This window comes from Cylas formicarius, unplaced genomic scaffold (assembly GCF_029955315.1).
Source record: "Cylas formicarius isolate icCylForm1 unplaced genomic scaffold, icCylForm1.1 PGA_scaffold_7__23_contigs__length_41026272, whole genome shotgun sequence".
NCBI classification, from domain to species: Eukaryota; Metazoa; Arthropoda; class Insecta; order Coleoptera; family Brentidae; genus Cylas; species Cylas formicarius.
The window spans coordinates 14390346-14408931 of record NW_026844352.1 but is presented as its reverse complement, the minus strand read 5'-3'; the positions used below and the strand labels follow the sequence as shown (position 1 = coordinate 14408931).

The window sequence follows — 18586 nt, the reverse complement described above, 5'->3', positions numbered from 1 at the left end:
GAGTCTCTCGTGGACCCCTGGGGTCCGCCCGGGCCACTTTGGGAACGACTGATGCAGATCTTGTTGACCCTTGAATAACTAAATAAATAAGTAAATTTGATGGTGTTTAGGTACAGTAACCGGAGAACTGCACTCAGGTTGGATAGACGTAACGTGGGATCACGGCGGATCGAATTCTTATCGTATGGGGGCGGAAGGGAAGTACGATTTGAAATTGGCACCCGGCTACGACGTAGAGAACGCGCCAGTCAAAACTTGCCCTACGAATAAGCATAAGACGAAAGAGGACAAGCAGAGCGTCCTCACCAGTCGGAAAAGCAGCTCGACTCCCAGCCTGCCGGAAGCGACTGAAGCGAAGCCTTCGGTCGCGTCGACCGATCAAGCCGCTTCGGCCGACAATTTAGCTGCCAAACAAGCGGCAGAAACTATCGCCGAGAGTGTACTGTCGGTTGCGAGAAATGAAGCGTTGGTCGCCGTCACTTCAGAATCTCAGGCAGCCAGCAATGATAGCGAACTATCTGTGGTAGTTCATCCGCTTCGAGATCCTCATCACGATTTGTCAACGATAAACAACAGCAGTGACTTGGCGACGATCGTTGAAAGTCTTACCCTCACGGATAGTAAATTATCGATGAAAAGGCAGAACAGCGACGAACCTTCGTCAAATGCGGTTGATCATCAGAAAAATTCTAGTCATAAGTCAAATAGGAGCTCTAGGATAAGTAATGTAGCCGCTGCTGCAGCTGCTCAAAGCTTCGTGGAAGCTGTCGAGGCTTTGGACAAAATAAGGGAAGGTACCGACATGTTGAGGAACAATACTAATAATTTCTTGTCGGCGGAGCTGCTGCAGTCTGCCCTAAACATTGGTCAGTCTACCCAGCAGACCATCAGCAATTTATCTAATTTGTCCGGTAACAGTGTGAGGATTTCGGTTTCGTCTAATTTAGATGCGGAGTCGGATAAGTCTAATACAAAGAAGGAGGATGGAGGAACCACTAGTAGTAACAAAGGTGCTTGCAGTAGTGATAACGAAGAGGCTGTGAACAGTGTGAATAACGCAAAAAACAGTAGTAATTCTGTAGTAGTAACCAACCCAATGAGTGTCAGTGTACCAAATCTGGCGAGCACGGAAGCTAATGGCCATATTGAAACCACGACCACAGCAGGTAATTTTTTAAATTGACAATTAAAATATTAACTTTTTCACAATTAAAATAGAACAAAAAATGTTCAGAGTTTCACAGTTATTTCTTGGTTCATGGCAGCTGCATTGGCAACACCCTGCCTTTATCAAATACAAAATAGTATATTATGTATATGTTATAGAACATAACACAATTTTAAGACACCACTTTATTTAAACATATTCGAAGTTTTACAACAAAATCAATTGAATCTAAAAAAATACAAATCCCTACGTTCTAATACAATACTAAAGACTTTGGGGTTCAATAATAAGGTTATCCTGATACTGAGATAGTTGTAAACAAACAGATCGAATTACTCCATTTAACATATATAAATTTAAATTTAACAACGGAGACTCGTTCAAATCCAATTGGTTATTAGTTAATAGATTCCAATATCTCTGTGTGTTTATCTCCCTAGCTTCCAACAAATTAAGTTTTTTCCTTTTTAATGCATTATGTAAAATTTCAAAATTATCGTTAAACTTTTATTTTTATGCTCTCTTTTGTGTTCCTTAATGTTCTACCTGTTTGTCCGATATTGTGGGACGTGATCCACATTTTAAGTTGTAGACTCGTGATTTTTGAGTTTTTTGTGATTTAATTTTATTGTTTTTTAAAAATGTTCCTATTGTGGTTTTAGTTTGAAAAGCAATCTTGAGACCAAATTTAGATAGATGTTTCGAAACTTTCTTGTTAAGTTCTCTTATGTATTTTATAGTTTTTATCAATTTTGGGTTCGGAGTTTAATATGCGATGGATAGAGTTCAGAGTTATTTTAAACCATCAATTAGGGGTCTTAACTATTGTTAAAGAATTAAAAAAAATTTGTGGACAATAATATATTAAGTGATCTGTGGATAAAATAATAAAAGGCAGTCATTTTGTGTGTGCAAGGGTGATTTGAGTTAATATGTACTACTGTGTCCGTATGTGAGGATTTATGGTAAATGGAAAAATCTAATTTGTTTTGTAATTTAGTTATAGTGAAGTCCAGAAAGTTTAAAGAGTTATTTAGTTATCTACGGAGTTAATATGATTCACAAAGGGCTGTAGTTGTATTTCCTTTTCAGTGAAGAAAGTTTACCCAGAGGATATTCATGTATGATATTTTCTAAATTGTCTCCGAAAATTTCTGCAAGTAGGGGACTAAGTTGGTTTCCTATAATTTTCGTCTAAACCAATTATTAAACTATCTAATAAATCTTGTTTATGAGAGCGTTAACTTGGCATGGTGTTGCTGAAAGAACTATGGTAAACCAATAAATAACTGTGAAAATCTGAACATTTTTTGTTCTAATTTAATTGTGTTTGGATTTTTTTATCAAGTAAAAGCCACCTCACTTCAATACTAACTGTTTCCTTAAAAGAGTTTGTTACTGATTTATGACAAAGTTACCAGTTACCCTGTTAGCTGGTGCGGGCTAACCTATTAGCTGGTGCGGAGACATTATCCTTTTTATTGGGTCGATCTGTTTGATTTTTTTTATAATAGTTTTAAAATGTTTGGCGTTGTTGGCGATTTATTTAAAAATTAATTATCTCACAGGCGTCAATTTACGAAAATAAGCTTTTGAGTGACCAAAGCTTTATCGAGAACTGTGTTAGGCCTCTATTATTGAATTTGTTAATTAAGTGAATTGACAAAGCTAGACGTGGGAGGCAGGGCAGAGATGTTTTTTTGACATTTAAATTATCCATTTATATGCCTATATAAGGCTAAATATATGACTTTTTGTGTAATTGGGAAAAATTGTCCAACTTTTCAAAAATGTTACTCTATTAGTGTTACTTATGTTTTGAGTGTTAGTACATAGTATCTTGAATACATGTATCATCCGTAAACATTCTTCCAGCCAAGCACTAATCATCCACAACTTATCAAAGTAGAGGTAATATTGTTGTTCCTAAAAACTATCAGCAGGCAACAATTTAGTAAATTTAAATTTTATAATCTTCCTATGTACAGTGTGTCAATTTTTTTATTGTTATTGCTGATTGTCTTGGTTATTATTATAGATAGAACAATGCGGTTTTTGCATCAAAACGTTGATTGCGGACATACGCTTTTCAAAAATGTATAATTGTCTAATTATATTTTTTAAATCAAAATATGTATTGACATTTTAGAAATGTTTTCTCCATCCGTCAGACATTTTTCGCACAGTTTACATATTCTTCTTAGAAGGATAATTTCTAGATCTTATTACATAGAATCTGGAAGTGTAGGTTTTGAGACACAAGTCAAAAGTATATTTAAAATGAAATACCTAGTATATTTGTTTCAAAAATTCATCTATCTTTTTATATACTTTCTAAAAATGTTTGAGGGGATATTTTAAAAAACAAATATAAATATTTATACTAAACTTGTTGATCTTTTGCCCTATACCTGAGTATTTCAGATTACATTATTGTTGCCTAGCAAATTGTTCACTTTTTTTGTATTCCGTAGTTTGTATTTCTTTCTGGTAATAAGCATAATATCAATAATAAATGATGAAATTAGGGTGTAACAAAAGTATCTATTTTCTAAAATGTCAAAATAACTATTTAAAATAATATATTTAAACAATTATACATTTTTGAAAAGGGTATCAAATGCACAATCAAATTTTTAAAACAATTTACAAAAACATAACTTTAGCTTGTACCTTAAAAATTATATCTTTTCATAAAAATCTGAGTGTGCCACTCATTACGAAACAGGATTTTTAAAATTAAATCCTAAAAACAAAGCGAGCTAGAACTGGAAAACGATAGCTTTTATTTCACAAAAATCGAGCACAGTATTATGAAAACCTCATCTCTCAATCTCTAATAATATCCGAGATGACAAGGAAAAATGGACACATTGTCCATAATGAAAATTAAAATTAGTTTTTTAATTTTCTAATTTCACCTATACTTTAAGGTTGAATCATTTTATAAAGAGATAATTCCATAAGTTAATTAATTTCGGGTTCGATACGTAAAACTACGCGTCTAGGTCGAGTAGATACCATAATATCATAACTTATGCTGGGAAATTTTGCGCTGAGATTATTTTGGAAGAGTTTCTTTTAGTATTTTTCAATTTACGCCAGAACTCTTCGGAACAATCTCTCAGCCTTACCAACTGAAGTATAGTCCTGAACTTTGCAGGTCTTTTGGAAACGTTTGCAGCGCTGGCGCGACGCAGGCAGTCCGGTTCTTCAGCCAACAACTGTTCGAACGCCAACACAAATAATGCGCAAGTGACGAACGCGAACGCGCAAAATAACCAGAACTCGTGCTCCCTATTCCCGCGTGCTCCCAATTCTGTTTCCAGTCTGGTCCGGTTGGCGTTGTCCAGTAATTTTCCTGGCGGATTGCTGAGTACCGCCCAAAGTTATCCGAGTTTGTCGTCCAGCAATAACGCGGGCGGTCAGCAGGGCGGGATTTCGGCAGCAGCGGGCGCAGTCCAAGGTAGATTGCAGCGTTTTCTGCGCACCCAACTATTCTAATTTAAGAAAGCCTTGTATTTATCGCTAAATATTGTCGTAGGGTTAAGCCAGGCCCTCACGATGAGTCTAACGTCGACTAGTAGCGACAGCGAGCAAGTGTCTCTCGAAGACTTTCTCGAATCATGTCGAGCACCCACCCTGCTAGCCGAACTAGATGATGATGAGGAAATGGGTGAAAATGATGACGAGAATGACGACGAAAATGAAGACGATGCCGATTATGAAGATGTGAGTTATAATAATAATAATGTGACAAAATAAGCTTCTCTAAAAAATAACAGCAAAACGAAAATTAATAATTATTACAAAAGATAGGCCAAGCGTTTAAAACTGAATTTAAAGTAGTCCTAAGAATCAAGCTTAAAAGTATAGAGTGTGCAACCACTTTTTTTTAAGTATTTACATTTCAGTGCTCTAATGTACCTATGAAATTTTCTATATGCTTTAATTGCCATAAAGTACTTTCCTTTTTTAAATAGTAAATGTATTTGTGGGAAAGGTTAATTCACTTCTATATCTCATCAACATTTCCACGTCACCAACAAAATCCTTTTTCACTGACATAACTGATAAGGAAAAATATAGTGATGGAACTGTTAATATTTTATGTTAGTTAAAAAATGGTCAACAGGAAGCTATGAGACAAAACGCCAGGATGCTGTAATTTGAAAATATCTGGAGAATTTTTGTAAGACCCCCAACAATGAAATAAAAATATAAATTAAGCTTAAGGTAGGGCCTATACGGTATTGTTTTCACAACAAGTCAAACGAGCAAAAACTGTAATATTAAGGGTTTTAGGAATTGTCATTGATCCGGTTTTTTGGCATTTAATTTTAAAATTCTCTGCAAAGTTGTTCAACCATCCTGCCATACCTGCACAACCCAAAGACAAACGAGCAATCTATGGGTGTCAGAATCTAGCTCTGTGGTACAACCTGCCTTATATCAAACATTTTTTAGTATACCCACACCGACTTTACTCACGCATAAATATTGCTTTTTATTTAACAAATGGGATTTGGCGTTTATTTAGTAATAATAACCTAAAATACTGAGAATAACAACGGCACTGGTCTGTAATACAATATCCTGTCTGTCTACCGTTTTTAATGTGGATACCGCCTTAGCTCTATTATGCACCTCTCGAAACACCTGATTAGAAAAATATTCATTAATAACATCATGCTAAATATTGTGCAGCAAATTTAAGTACCGGTCGCCTAATTAAGAAGGGACTCTGCCCTATCTCTAAAAATAATTGTCCTTAAGACTTGGGCTGAAAACACTTATGACTAAAGTGACCTACAGAATATGGTCAAATAATATTTTCTCAAAAAAAAAAAAATCAACGATATCACAACAAAACTGCATTTCGGTATCTGTTTCGTAGCCTATAATATCAGTAAAAAAATAAAAATAAATAAATGTTACCATCTTTGTTAATATTTTCAGGATATTTTTCCAAAAATTTTATAAAATTGCTGTTAAACAGGCAACATTAATTATATGATTGAATGTTACAATAATGAAAAACAATAACACAGATAAATCACTTAAGTAAGAACTTTGCCTTTAATGTAGACTACTCCACAAAATAAAATATAAATTCTTACTGTAACAGTTGCGTTTTCAATGTTTTGAAAATTAACTCGAAACATATGCAGGTAAGAATGGCATTTTTTTTTTAACAAATAAGGTCGCCAAATTAATTTTTTTCTAAGAGAACGAAAATTTGAATTAATTATTTTATACTGATATTATAGTATGTCATTTGTTTTTTTTTTCGTTGCAACCGTATAGCGTTGAATTTTTTTGAGAAAATACCTTGTACTTGAGTAATGTCGCAACACCCCGCTCTAGTGGCGATACAAGCAATCTAAATCAATGTGTTCGGGGCAGCGTCAGTAGGATTAAAAGAGCCCCTTTCAACAACTAAATTTATTTCCGAAAATGTTTGAACACCCTCAACCACTTTCCCTTAAGAGAGACCAAAAACCAGTTAACGAAAAAGAATCGGTGTGGATTTTGGTATTTGTAATACAAGTTTATTAATTATGATAATTAAGTTAATAATTATCATGCTCCTGGTGGCAAAATAATTTCCAGCGTTTTCTCTTTGCCGCTTTAGTCATAAGTTTTTCCAGTTGGCATCCAGTACCTATACAGAGATTCTACATAATAATTATTAACATGGAGTTTGTTTACTATTAATGGTTTATGTCATAGGAACTGCAAGTGATGGTATCTAGAAACCTATTAAGTTTTATGGAGGAGGAGGGCTTCGAGGCGATCCAACACAACACCAAGCGGCGATCTTGGGACGACGAATTTGTCATTAAAAGGCAATTCAGCGCTTTGATCCCCGCGTTCGATCCCAGACCGGGTAGAACAAACGTCAATCAAACATCAGACCTCGAAATTCCAGCGCCCGGCCAAGAGGAGTCACCCAACGTTTCGGAACACGACTTATTGCCCCAACCAAAGTTGCAGCTGTTGCTAAAGGGGCCCAATATGCCCGGCATCGCCGACGTAGAAATCGAATTAAGCAACCCCTCTTGGACAATATTTAGAGCTGTGCAAGAGTTAATGCAACTGACTGAATTTGCTTCTAAACAGGAAAAGCTTCGCAGATTATGGGAACCTACCTATATGTACGAACGCTCAATTTACTTTGACCAAAATTAGTTTTAAACCTTTTTTCCTTTAGCATTATATACCGTGAAGTTAAAGAAGATTCATCCTACGACATGGAGGAGGGCAGAACTACTCCCGTGGCCCAACAGTTTATACAGGGCGGCAATAGTTCCATCATGGGACACACGTTGTCTCCGTCCACTCCCGTGCCCGGGACGCCCTCTGTCTCCAGTTGTACCGTGGAGGACGTTTTGCAGTTGTTAAGGCATCTTTTTGTTATCACCACGTCCGAAAAGGAAAGCGATCTCAATATACTGGACAACGGCACTGACTTGCCTCCCGAATTGTATTCCAGCAAGAAGATTACCAACAAATTAATCCAGGTAATAGTGAAGCCCGGTAGTCACGATGCAATTTCTATATGTATTTGCGCATGTATTTTTTCATGCAAATATTTCAATGTGTCTACCACCAAATTATTTTCTCCATCCGCACGAAATTTGGCAGATAAAACTACCAGCTATTATTTCCCGAATTTGCTTGCTTTTTTTTTTTAATAAACCTATAGGTTTAACCTCTATGAAAAATTTAAATAAAGTTGAAATGACAAAGCATGACTTAAAAGTCGAATTATAACTTTATGAGATATAAGATATGGGAACAGGAAAAATTTAAGTGGAAAAAAATGTCCAAGTCGCTTTTCTGGACCTAGAGGGACGCAATGTTTTCTATCGTGCTCCTGCGGACCATTATGGAACTTCAAAAAATTCGATGTAATTTTATTGTGCGCCCAATAGGATATAATACTATCTCAATTTAATTAGCCATATTTTTAAAGAAAGTTTACCACTTTGCTAAATTTCAATTCGATAGCTGTTAATTTGAGACCCCTATTATATTTTTGGATATAGCACTGAATATCCCCAACCTCCTGTACAATATGCGAAATATGGTCATATGAAAGAAACTGAACTGAAGTTATGCTCAATTACCATTATCACCCAATTTTCAGTTTTTAACAAATTACACACGAAATCTTGTATATTTTTAAAAAATCAGGATCTCGCTTAACTTTTAAATGAAAAATTTTTTCGATCGTATATACCGTTTTTGAGAAATGATGTTTTTGTCGAACCCTTACAAATGCGGTTTTTAAATTAGTTAAAATAATTAACTTTGGGGATCCAAACCCATGTGCATCCCAAATTTAAAATTGATAGCCTTATATTTAGAAAACTTATCTATTTCATAGCGATGTACGAAAAACAGACGAAAATCGCGAAGTTATGAAGCGTCTACAGAGAACGGGGAACGGACAGACAAAAAATAATTTCTGTACCAATGGCGGACCCGCGTACGCTTTCGAAAAATTCGATTTTATCTATTTTTCGAAAGCACCACGTCAATACACAATGTGTTAAAAAAAAACTATTTCAATATGCAAACTAAATTGCCCTAAATATAAGCAAATAAATTAGTTTTAGAGAACCCATAAATTACTATAATTAATGTACATTTTCTTCATTTCTTTCGTTTCTAGTATATTGGGATTATGGATTTTCATTATATACCCAATTATTAAGTTATTATATGCGTAGTAAAAACATTTTTGCATAAAGTTTAGCCATTTAACACCATCAGCTAAAAAATATCGGGATGATTAAACAGGGTGGACAATTTAAAGGTTTTCAAGACTCTGACTTGTTAATAAATTAGAGTCACGCTAAACTGCATATAATAGAAGGATGAGTTGGGTAAAAGTATTGTGACAGCGGCGTTACTACAGTTCAGTTTATTTTAATAATAGATGTAATAATAATTATACATGATTATAATTATAGATATTTGCAAAAAATTCAAATATTTATCGCATAAGATCGAGTAAATAAAAACTTATATAGAAGTAAGAATAATATGAAAATAGGTAAATTATAATAACTACTATTCAAAAAAATGCTATTTACAATACACCTTTGTTTCGAATAGTCAGATAAACTATGGTCATTGAAGTTCAGAGAAATAATAAGAGGCTCTGCGGTATTTTCTAGCATGTTATTAACTTAGCACACAAATGCCGTTACACGTAGGATAATTATCTATCCGACACTCTCTCTCGTCGCGTCCCGACTCTTGACGATAATAAGGATGTGGAATACCAAAATAAATAAGAAATAAAAGTTCAGATTTTCACGAAATTATATAATTTTACATGACATGATAAATGGATTGTCATCAAGTAAAAGTCACCTCAGTTCAAACTGTGGAATACGCCTAAGATCAGTAAGTTTCACAGTTTAAAATATTGATTTATAACTCTCTCACATTAAGAAGCAGAGAATAGAGTCATCTAACTTTTAATATGTGGCAAAATTATTGTGGTTACTCACTACACTTCCATTTGTGAAATTGTATTCGCATAGTATAAAACAACTTAACTTGTTTGTTTTTGAGGAACTGGAAAAAAGAAACAAAACCATTTTTTATTTTAAAATCTTTTAACCTTAAACAAAAAGGTTTTTTTAACATGAACAACTACCAGATCGTGTATATTTTTATAAAAAGCAAATAACGTGTAAGTTAGCAAAACTCCAAATTTTTAAGATTAGTTAGATAAAAAGTAGAAACGGAACGAACATATTCTTTCAATTTCTTCATTTAATGTTGTAGTAGCATCCAACGAAAATTCGGAAAAATGTACTTTTCAAGTAGTAAATTGAATTGAATTGAAATTGAAATTGAATATTTACTCTACTTTTTAAGTTCAAAATCATCTTTAGTTAATTAGTCGTTGTTTTCATTCACTAAGTTACTCATAAGACGCCATTTCCAAACTTTAACAGGCAGTATCTCTGGAACTATACATAGAAACTTAAAATAAATCGGATATTTAAACATTAATTACTTTTTTTTTATGTATTTCGGAAGGTTCTTTAACATTCTGACAGTGTTTTGAACAATTTGGTTATCGAAAATAACGATCAACTAAAACTACAAACTGAAGCTAAAATTAATGGGGATCATCAATGGATGGAAATGAAAAACGCCGATTTTCTTGAAAGCGATTTATTTTATTATGGCATAATGATCTTGTGAGCTTCTAAACTTTGCAAAATTGTAAATAAAAGGTTTTAGAGCATTCCCTTAAGGTCGTACAAATGTGGTCTAAAAATACAAAAATGTACTTAATTTAAAGTTAATTGGCAAACTAGCAAAAGCGAAATTATTTTTGCGCCCTAATTTCCGTTCCGCAATTTCGTTATTTTTGAGTTTTCCAAAAATTTTATATGAACTTTAATATCGTGTCTTAAATTTGCCGCTTGTTATTTTTGGACATCTTCTATTATATATTTTTTTTTTTTAGAATTGTTTGTTAGAATTTCTTCTGAAAACCCTCCTTGTTCAGTTCAAATCCGTTAATCGCGGCCATATTTTCAGAAATCGATTTTTTGATTGAATCCTGGAAACCTTTTGAGATATTTTTGGGGCCATAAAATTTTTGTTGTATAATTTTGCTTTTCTTTAACGGTTTGTTGCAGACCTCAAATTAGTTATCGAAGAACTGGCACCGAGGCCATAACAATCATATTCTTGACATACACGTCATTAAGTATAAATTAAGATATTGTCGGTATGATTTGCGATGGCCTCTCTATTTTACCTGCTTCCATTCATATACTAAGAATGACAAAACCCACCAATTTACATGCCATACATACCTTTCTCTATTACGCCCTGATGTGCACTCGACAGAGACCGGATAATTTTCCACTACAAAACAGGGTTGTATTTTTGAAAAACTGCTGCCGAAACTCGAAAGACTGCCTTTCATTATTATGGATAATGCACTTAGTGGTCTAAAATGTGAGTTGTTAAAAATTGTCAAAAATTATAAAGCAAACTTGTCATATGCTAGGAGATGAAATAATTGCCGAAATGGGTCATCAACTTTTAAGATTGCCTCCTTCCTATTGCACATTCAGTGCCATAGAATTTTCGTGGACTCAGTGCAAAAAATGTTTTACTAAAAATTTTGTAAATGAAGCAAGGCGAGATGATACTGCAGTAATATCTGTTTGAAAGATCGGTATTAGTATAGTATGGTATTAGTATCATAAAAATCGACACTTTGTTTATGAAGCCTGAAAACGAATTTGTCTGTGAAGTTTTCAATCCAAGAATTCAAGAAAAAAGACATTCTGCTAATAGCTTCCTATTGGAAGCTTTTGAAAAAAATGAAAGACTGTTACTAAGTAAAATTGATTCATTGTATAATACATACAGAAAATATAATAAAATGATACTGGGATAAAGATAATATACTTGATATAAAGATAGCACCACTTGTTATTAATACCAAGGATTATTTTCTGGTAGTAGCAGTTCCAATTTTGGCTCTGCTGATGATTGATCATAAATACAAACTAAATATGGTTTACTTGTATTTATTCTTGACAAATTATATTTTATGGATGACGGTATGATATAATTTTTAATATAATATATAATTTTTTTAATTCACTTAATTCTCACATACATCTCTGAGTATGGGCTTACTAGTTAAATTGAGGCCAACTACAGCTAACTACAACTGATTCTGTCTCTCTTACTCCTAAGTAATATAATCGTGATCATTAGTGATGGCTGCCTTGCATTAATCAGATAGACATTTAGGGCGAAACATCTGTTGAAGTGGTAGCAAGATGAACAATCTATATTATTCTGTGTGGTATTTTATTGCCCACTATGCCACCACAAATTGTACGGACTATAGAATACAATATTTAACATAGCAAACAAGAATATAGCCCTATATCTAATATAACAAAATTGTCATGGCAAATGTTCTATTCATTTTTAATTAAAGGCTGAATATTTGCAGACCACCTTAATGAATGGAAGCATATTATATTCCTGTTTATATCTGTTTTATATCTGGCAGTTCTTACCTTTTGTTGTTCTTGAATAGTTATTGCGTATTATTATTATAAACTTTCATGTGAAGTGGGAAATTTTAAGTTTTCATATTGTCAACAAAGAGTGCCATTAAACTACAAAAAGGGCAAATGCGAAAGTAATTCGACTATGCAATAATAAACGTTTTTCAGCAAATCCAAGATCCTTTGGTGCTATCGAGTTCAAGCTTGCCAGCCTGGTGTGAAGAACTGAACCATTCGTGCCCGTTCTTGTTCCCATTCGAGACGAGGCAACTGTACTTCAACTGTACGGCGTTCGGGGCGTCCAGAAGCATCGTTTGGTTGCAAACGCAACGAGACGTAACCATGGAAAGACAACGAACCCCCGGTCTGTCTCCGCGACGAGATGATCCTCACGAATTTCGGGTGGGAAGACTGAAACACGAAAGAGTCAAGGTTCCTAGGAGCGAAGGCTTGCTCGATTGGGCTATACAAGTAACATTTTGCTTAATTTCTTTTTGCACTATAACATTTTAATGGTTCCAGGTCATGAAAGTTCATTCTGGTCGCAAGTCTATCCTCGAGGTCGAATTTGCGGGGGAAGAGGGTACAGGTTTGGGCCCCACTCTGGAATTTTACGCCCTCGTCGCTGCCGAACTGCAGAGGCGTGACCTCGGCATGTGGATCTGCGACGACGAGCATAACCACGAGTCAGTCGATCTGGGGGAAGGGCTTAAACCGCCTGGTTATTACGTTAGAAGGTCGTCGGGTCTGTTTCCCGCGCCATTACCTCAAGATTCCGAGGCATGCGACAGGGCAGTGAAGTATTTTTGGTTTTTGGGAGTGCTGTTGGCCAAAGTGCTGCAAGACAATAGGTTGATTAATTTGCCATTGAGCAAGAGCTTCTTAAAGCTGATGTGCCACGGAGAGATTCAGAATACGGTGAACGAGAGGATAGGTTTGATCGGGCCGAAGAAGTCGGTCGACGAGGATATAATGACGGCCAGTTATATATCGGAGGAGAGCGAAAAAGAACTGGAGCTCGATCCTCCCAAGTCGATAATCGAAGAAAAGAAACTTTGGTACCTCAACATACTTGGTGATAATGATTTGTACGATATCGATCCCGTTAGAGCTCAATTTTTAAAGCAAATCAGAGACCTCATCAAGCAAAAACAGAAAATTATGCAGGTGAGTTACGAAATTTAAACGTTTCATTTTATTGATTTATCCAAGACCCAACAACGTAGTAATTAAGACGTCCGAAACAGGTATACATTCCAGTGGAGTGCCTCAGGGCTCTTCACTTTTCAATTCACTTTTTGTTATATATGCATAGCAAAAAGGTAAACAATTTTTGATATGCAGTTCATACTTCTTTGGTTTGTAGTAGCCAAGACTTATAAGTCCTGAGTAGTCAGGTTTTTGTCGAAAATTCCAGATGGTCGTTTTCCTCAAAAAATATTTTCAATTAAATTAAGGCAAAACACGAGAAATAATATTTTCTTCAAATTAAATTGTGTAAAAGGGAAAAAATTTAAATCTACAGGGTATAACTATTGATGATACCTTCAAGTGGGCTAACAACCGCAAGTTTTTAAAGGGTAAATTATTGTCATCTATATTTGCAATTAGAAGGATGAAAAAGTTTTTACACCGGCATACCGCTATATATATATTGATTATTTGGCCATCTCGATTACTACAAAACATTTTAACAATCTTAACTTTACGTTCCTTATTCGCTGTTCTTGTTAGAAATTCATAAAAATAAAAATACTTTTTTTCCAAAATTCCGATATTCAGAGTTATGATACAAGGTCGGCTAATCTGATAAGGGCTACTAAATATAGACTGGATAAGTCTAGAAAAAGAAAAGAATTTTTTATTATTGTTCCGTTGAAAAAAAGTTTAAAACTGCTATTAAAGCATTTCTAGAACCAAACATTCTATGCCATACCATATCTATATCTTATATTTAATATTAATTATAAGATCTAAACTTTATTCCAACTGTGATTTTACTTATCTTTTATATTTATATTAGAGTTTTAAGTATTAAGTAAATTGTTCCAATATATCTGTTATATGTTATGATATGTTAATGATTTTAAACAAAATTTATTAATGCATGTGTTTTTGCAACTTTTCAATGTTAAATCTTTGCGACAGTAAATGGAGAAAACAAAGTCTTGAATCAGTATTATTAAAAAAACGAGTGGTTTCTGAAACCATTTTTTCCATGTGATAGCTAAAAGAGAATCTACAATCTAAAAAAAATTATGGTTTTTAAACACCCCGTACATCGTAGCAGGCGCTATTCTAAAAATTAAAAATAAAAGTGATCCTAAATTGTAGCCCTGAGGAACGCCTAAAACGACTTCAAATGGCATAGGCGATTTATATCCATTATACTGACTGATTAACACATTTATTCTTATTTTAGGATCATTCCCTGTCACCGGAATCAAAGTCCCGCCAGATCCAAAATCTGTGTCTAAACGATTCCTCTGGCCCTGTACTGTTGGAAGATTTAGCGTTGACGTTTACTTATTCGCCTGGCTCGTCAATTTTCGGTTACGAAAGTTGCGATCTCGTACTGAACGGGGCAGATATTGAAGTCCATATTGAGAATATCGAAGAGTATGCTGAGCTGACCACTTCGTTTTGCTTAAACAAGGGCGTGGGCAGGCAGTTGGAGGCATTTCACAAGGGGTTCTGCGACGTTTTTCCTATCGAGAAACTAGCAGCTTTCAGTCCCGAAGAGGTATCGATTATGTTATGCGGGGACCAAAGTCCGGAATGGACCAGGGAGGACTTGTTGAACTATACCGAACCAAAATTGGGATATACCAAGGACAGGTATGTAATAATTATGATCGTGTAACATTTTATAACCCATCGGTATTGAATGATTCTTTCTAAACTTAATTAATCACTTAACTTAATTTTTACAAGTCCGCAACAAGATTACCGTCTGGTCTTAAAAAATTTAATTTAAAAAAAAAACAATAAAGAATAAACTATCCAAAAAAAAAAACATAAATCAAAGATATAATTCAGATAAATCATTTCAAGAGTGTCAAGTTTTCAATATAAGTATATATTGTTTTTGATTAGCATTAGTAAAGGTAAAATAACTTTAAATATAATGAATATGCATTAGAGTACAATTTAATTAAACTATTGGCCAGAAAAATTTTGAATATTTAGCTCTAAGTTATTTACGTACCGTTAAGGTTCAGTTAAAACAAAAAGCTTTAGGTAAAGTGTGAAACAGTGGATTTGGATACTTTACACTAAAAACAAACATAATTGTATTTGTCATATATGTACTATACCGGCTGCGTCATTCATCACACATAAGTAGTTTTTGCTACTTTTTTGTTTATTTATAAATGTTCTTATTTCATTTTATTGAATTAATAATGTAAATAAACATTATTATTATGATCATTATTCCTATAAACTTTAAAGAAGTATTCTGTTCATGGCAGATGAACTTCATTTTTTATTATTGGTAGTAAATAAATAAATAAAAAGAGTATAGAATGTTGACATCAATTTTTAAAACCGCTAGAGCAGAACCCCCCTCCCCCTCCACCTCCGTGCGCCATTTACACATAGTAGGTACACTCCACATAAGCACTGTGGCTCCCTTACACGATTTTATGGTTGTTCTGTTCTGGAAACGGCTTTACTAATTTACTACTGCTACTTCAGAGTAAAACTTCGTTCTCAAAGCTATGTGAATGGAAATTAAGCTTTTATCGATAGCCAGCTTTCCATCCTGTCTCTGTTGTTTTTTTCTCAATGACTTTGGGTTTTGTTTGGTACTTTTGGGAACTTTGTTTAACAAAATAAAATGTTTCAAATGTCCCAGCGTATAACTTTGTGTCCACAATAGTGTTTTGTTTTGGGATTATTAAAATTAATAAGAATAAACTGTGTATGTATATTATATTTATACACAATAACTTAACCTCAACCTCACCGGGCACAACAAACAACTGTCAATTGCTTTTTGAGCGACAGGGTGGTTGGAGAATGTCGCTAACGACACTACGTAGTTCAGAGAACAAAGTTTTAGTCCAGCAAATCGTGAGTTTCATTTCATAGACTTGCAGAACCAACTTTAAATTTTTAAATAGTTAAGTGAAATTTAGTAATGTTTCAACTGGTCTACTCGCACAAGATAAGGGCAAATTGTCTAATTTTTGATATTGTATTATGTGTTTCCATTTACAGTTAAAAGAAATGCAAAAGAATAAATAAAAACAAAAACAGTTACGCCAAAACATAAACTTTTCAAAAACTATTGGGTTTTGATGTCGAACCAACATCAACATCATTTTATAAAGATGTACGATGACCTATTTGCCGTTAAATTGATTACCCTAGTTGTGATTTTATCCAGCGATTGTAATACATACAAGCATCTTATGCTGTTAAAGAAGCACAAGTTTCATGGGACCTAATTTAAAGAATAAATTTAAGGAAAAAATAATTACAGTGTAATAGTTGAAATGAATTCGTTAGGAGCTAAACTGGGAGAGACCAAATTGGGAGGAGAAATAATATATTGAAATAAATATGCAACAAGATTGTGAACAATCAGAGAAAAGAAGCGTGGGAAGCCCACAATAAATATAGGAAAAAATTGCCTATCCTCGAAAGGCCTTATCATAAGTTCGAAATGTGAAGAAAAACAGGATATTACCCAACAAGAAGACAAGAAGAAGAACTTAATTTAGGGCAAAATAAGTTAGAAAACCAAACAAAAGTTTGAAAGCCTACCTACGGAAGCGCTACAGGTGGAGCACATATGTGACCATATCCTTCCCTTAGAATTTAGTTAACCCATATTGATTGTATCGCTTTAGTTACATAGTTTTGCAGCAAGGGTATTTTAAAAATAACAATGTTTTTCATTTCAGCCCCGGTTTCGTGCGGTTCGTCAATGTTTTAGTTGGCATGTCGCCCGAAGAACGCAAAGCGTTCTTGCAGTTTACGACCGGCTGCAGTTCACTACCTCCAGGAGGTTTGGCCAATTTGTACCCTCGCCTGACCATAGTGAGAAAGGTCGACGCCGGCGAAGGGTCTTATCCTTCGGTTAATACTTGCGTGCACTACCTAAAGTTGCCGGACTACCCGACCGAAGAACTACTTAGGGAACGGCTTTTAGCGGCCACTAAAGAGAAGGGATTCCATTTGAACTAATTCACGATACCAAATGTAACTACCATACTTGTAATTAAAACGTATAAACCAGGAGGACGGTTGCTTTGTAAATGTTTTAATTATTAGGATTCAACTTAAAAAAAAAGGAGGGTGATGAATTAGGTTTTATTAATATCGTGTAGGTGAACCTTTTAAGAAATTTATGAGTAAATTTGGTGAGTTTTAGGAATTGAATTTGTCGAATTGATTTTGCAGACGGGAGTTTTTAGTTTTATTTTTTTGCGTAGTGATATTCTATTAAAATCACTTTACGTGACTAACCGGCACTTTACGAAAGGGTATCGCGTGGCATTAGAAACGAAACACTCCCTTTAGGTGATTTTCAAGTTGTGATTATTTTTGCAATATAACTTATATACTTTAAAAATGGCAGAGGAGTAGTAATATACGAGGTTTAGTTCTAATGTTGCTTTAATAGTACTTCCGCAAACCTATTACTACTTTGTAGAAAATAAAAGATGTATTGTATTTGATGTTAGTCAGAAGCATCAATAAAACTAATTTATCGTTGCAATTGTTTTATTTGGTTGGTAGGGGGTTGACGAGATTTTGCAACCAGTGGGGTGAAAAATATAAACATTTTAGAAAAAATTCAAAAACTTCCAGAATTTGGTTTTTTATAACTTAGACATGGCAATTGAAATAACGTTAAAAGCCGAACTTGCAATTTAAGACCCTTAAATTTACTTACAAAACAATGTCGGATAGCTTTTTTAAAAATATTTCCAACAAACTGGTCTATATCATACATTATCGAACATGTAAAATACAAAATATAACATTTTTTTCATTCCGTTCCGTAAAGTGTGATTTTCTTGTTGAAATTTCCCAGTAAACTGCAGAAGTTGCATGACCATGAATCGTTCTGAATTGCATGGAACAGAGATGCATCAAATTAGTTCTTATTTCAGACGAAACGTTGCAGCAACTTGCTAATTTTCGTAGTAGTTGTAGCTTGCTGCAAACTTCTCGTTTGCATTTTTTCAACGTTATTTGGATGTGATAATTACAGATAGTCCTGATAACAAGCACAGAGCATGGTCAAATTATTTTTCGGTTAGCAATATTTAGTAACTTGCGCAGTAGTTTTTTTTCCGTGATGACGTGATCGGCCATTTTGGTT

General features: G+C 34.3%; 1 protein-coding gene across 7 annotated transcripts in view; it reads left to right on the top strand.

Moving 5' to 3' along the window:
- The window catches only part of LOC132705728 (E3 ubiquitin-protein ligase Ufd4), a 30376-nt gene extending 12389 nt beyond the window's left edge, over positions 1–17987 (top strand). For 5 of the 7 annotated variants that reach the window (XM_060676543.1, XM_060676542.1, XM_060676540.1 and 2 more), the window contains 9 exons: positions 111–1166; positions 4317–4634; positions 4713–4900; positions 6902–7326; positions 7383–7692; positions 12415–12717; positions 12769–13413; positions 14669–15084; positions 17160–17987. In XM_060676543.1, the coding sequence (XP_060532526.1) occupies positions 111–1166; positions 4317–4634; positions 4713–4900; positions 6902–7326; positions 7383–7692; positions 12415–12717; positions 12769–13413; positions 14669–15084; positions 17160–17442 (3944 nt within the window). In that variant the 3' untranslated portion in view covers positions 17443–17987. The remainder of the gene's footprint in view (positions 1–110; positions 1167–4316; positions 4635–4712; positions 4901–6901; positions 7327–7382; positions 7693–12414; positions 12718–12768; positions 13414–14668; positions 15085–17159) is intronic. The other 2 variants (XM_060676544.1, XM_060676539.1) reach the window with 1 other exon arrangement.
- The last annotated feature ends 599 nt before the right edge of the window (positions 17988–18586 follow it).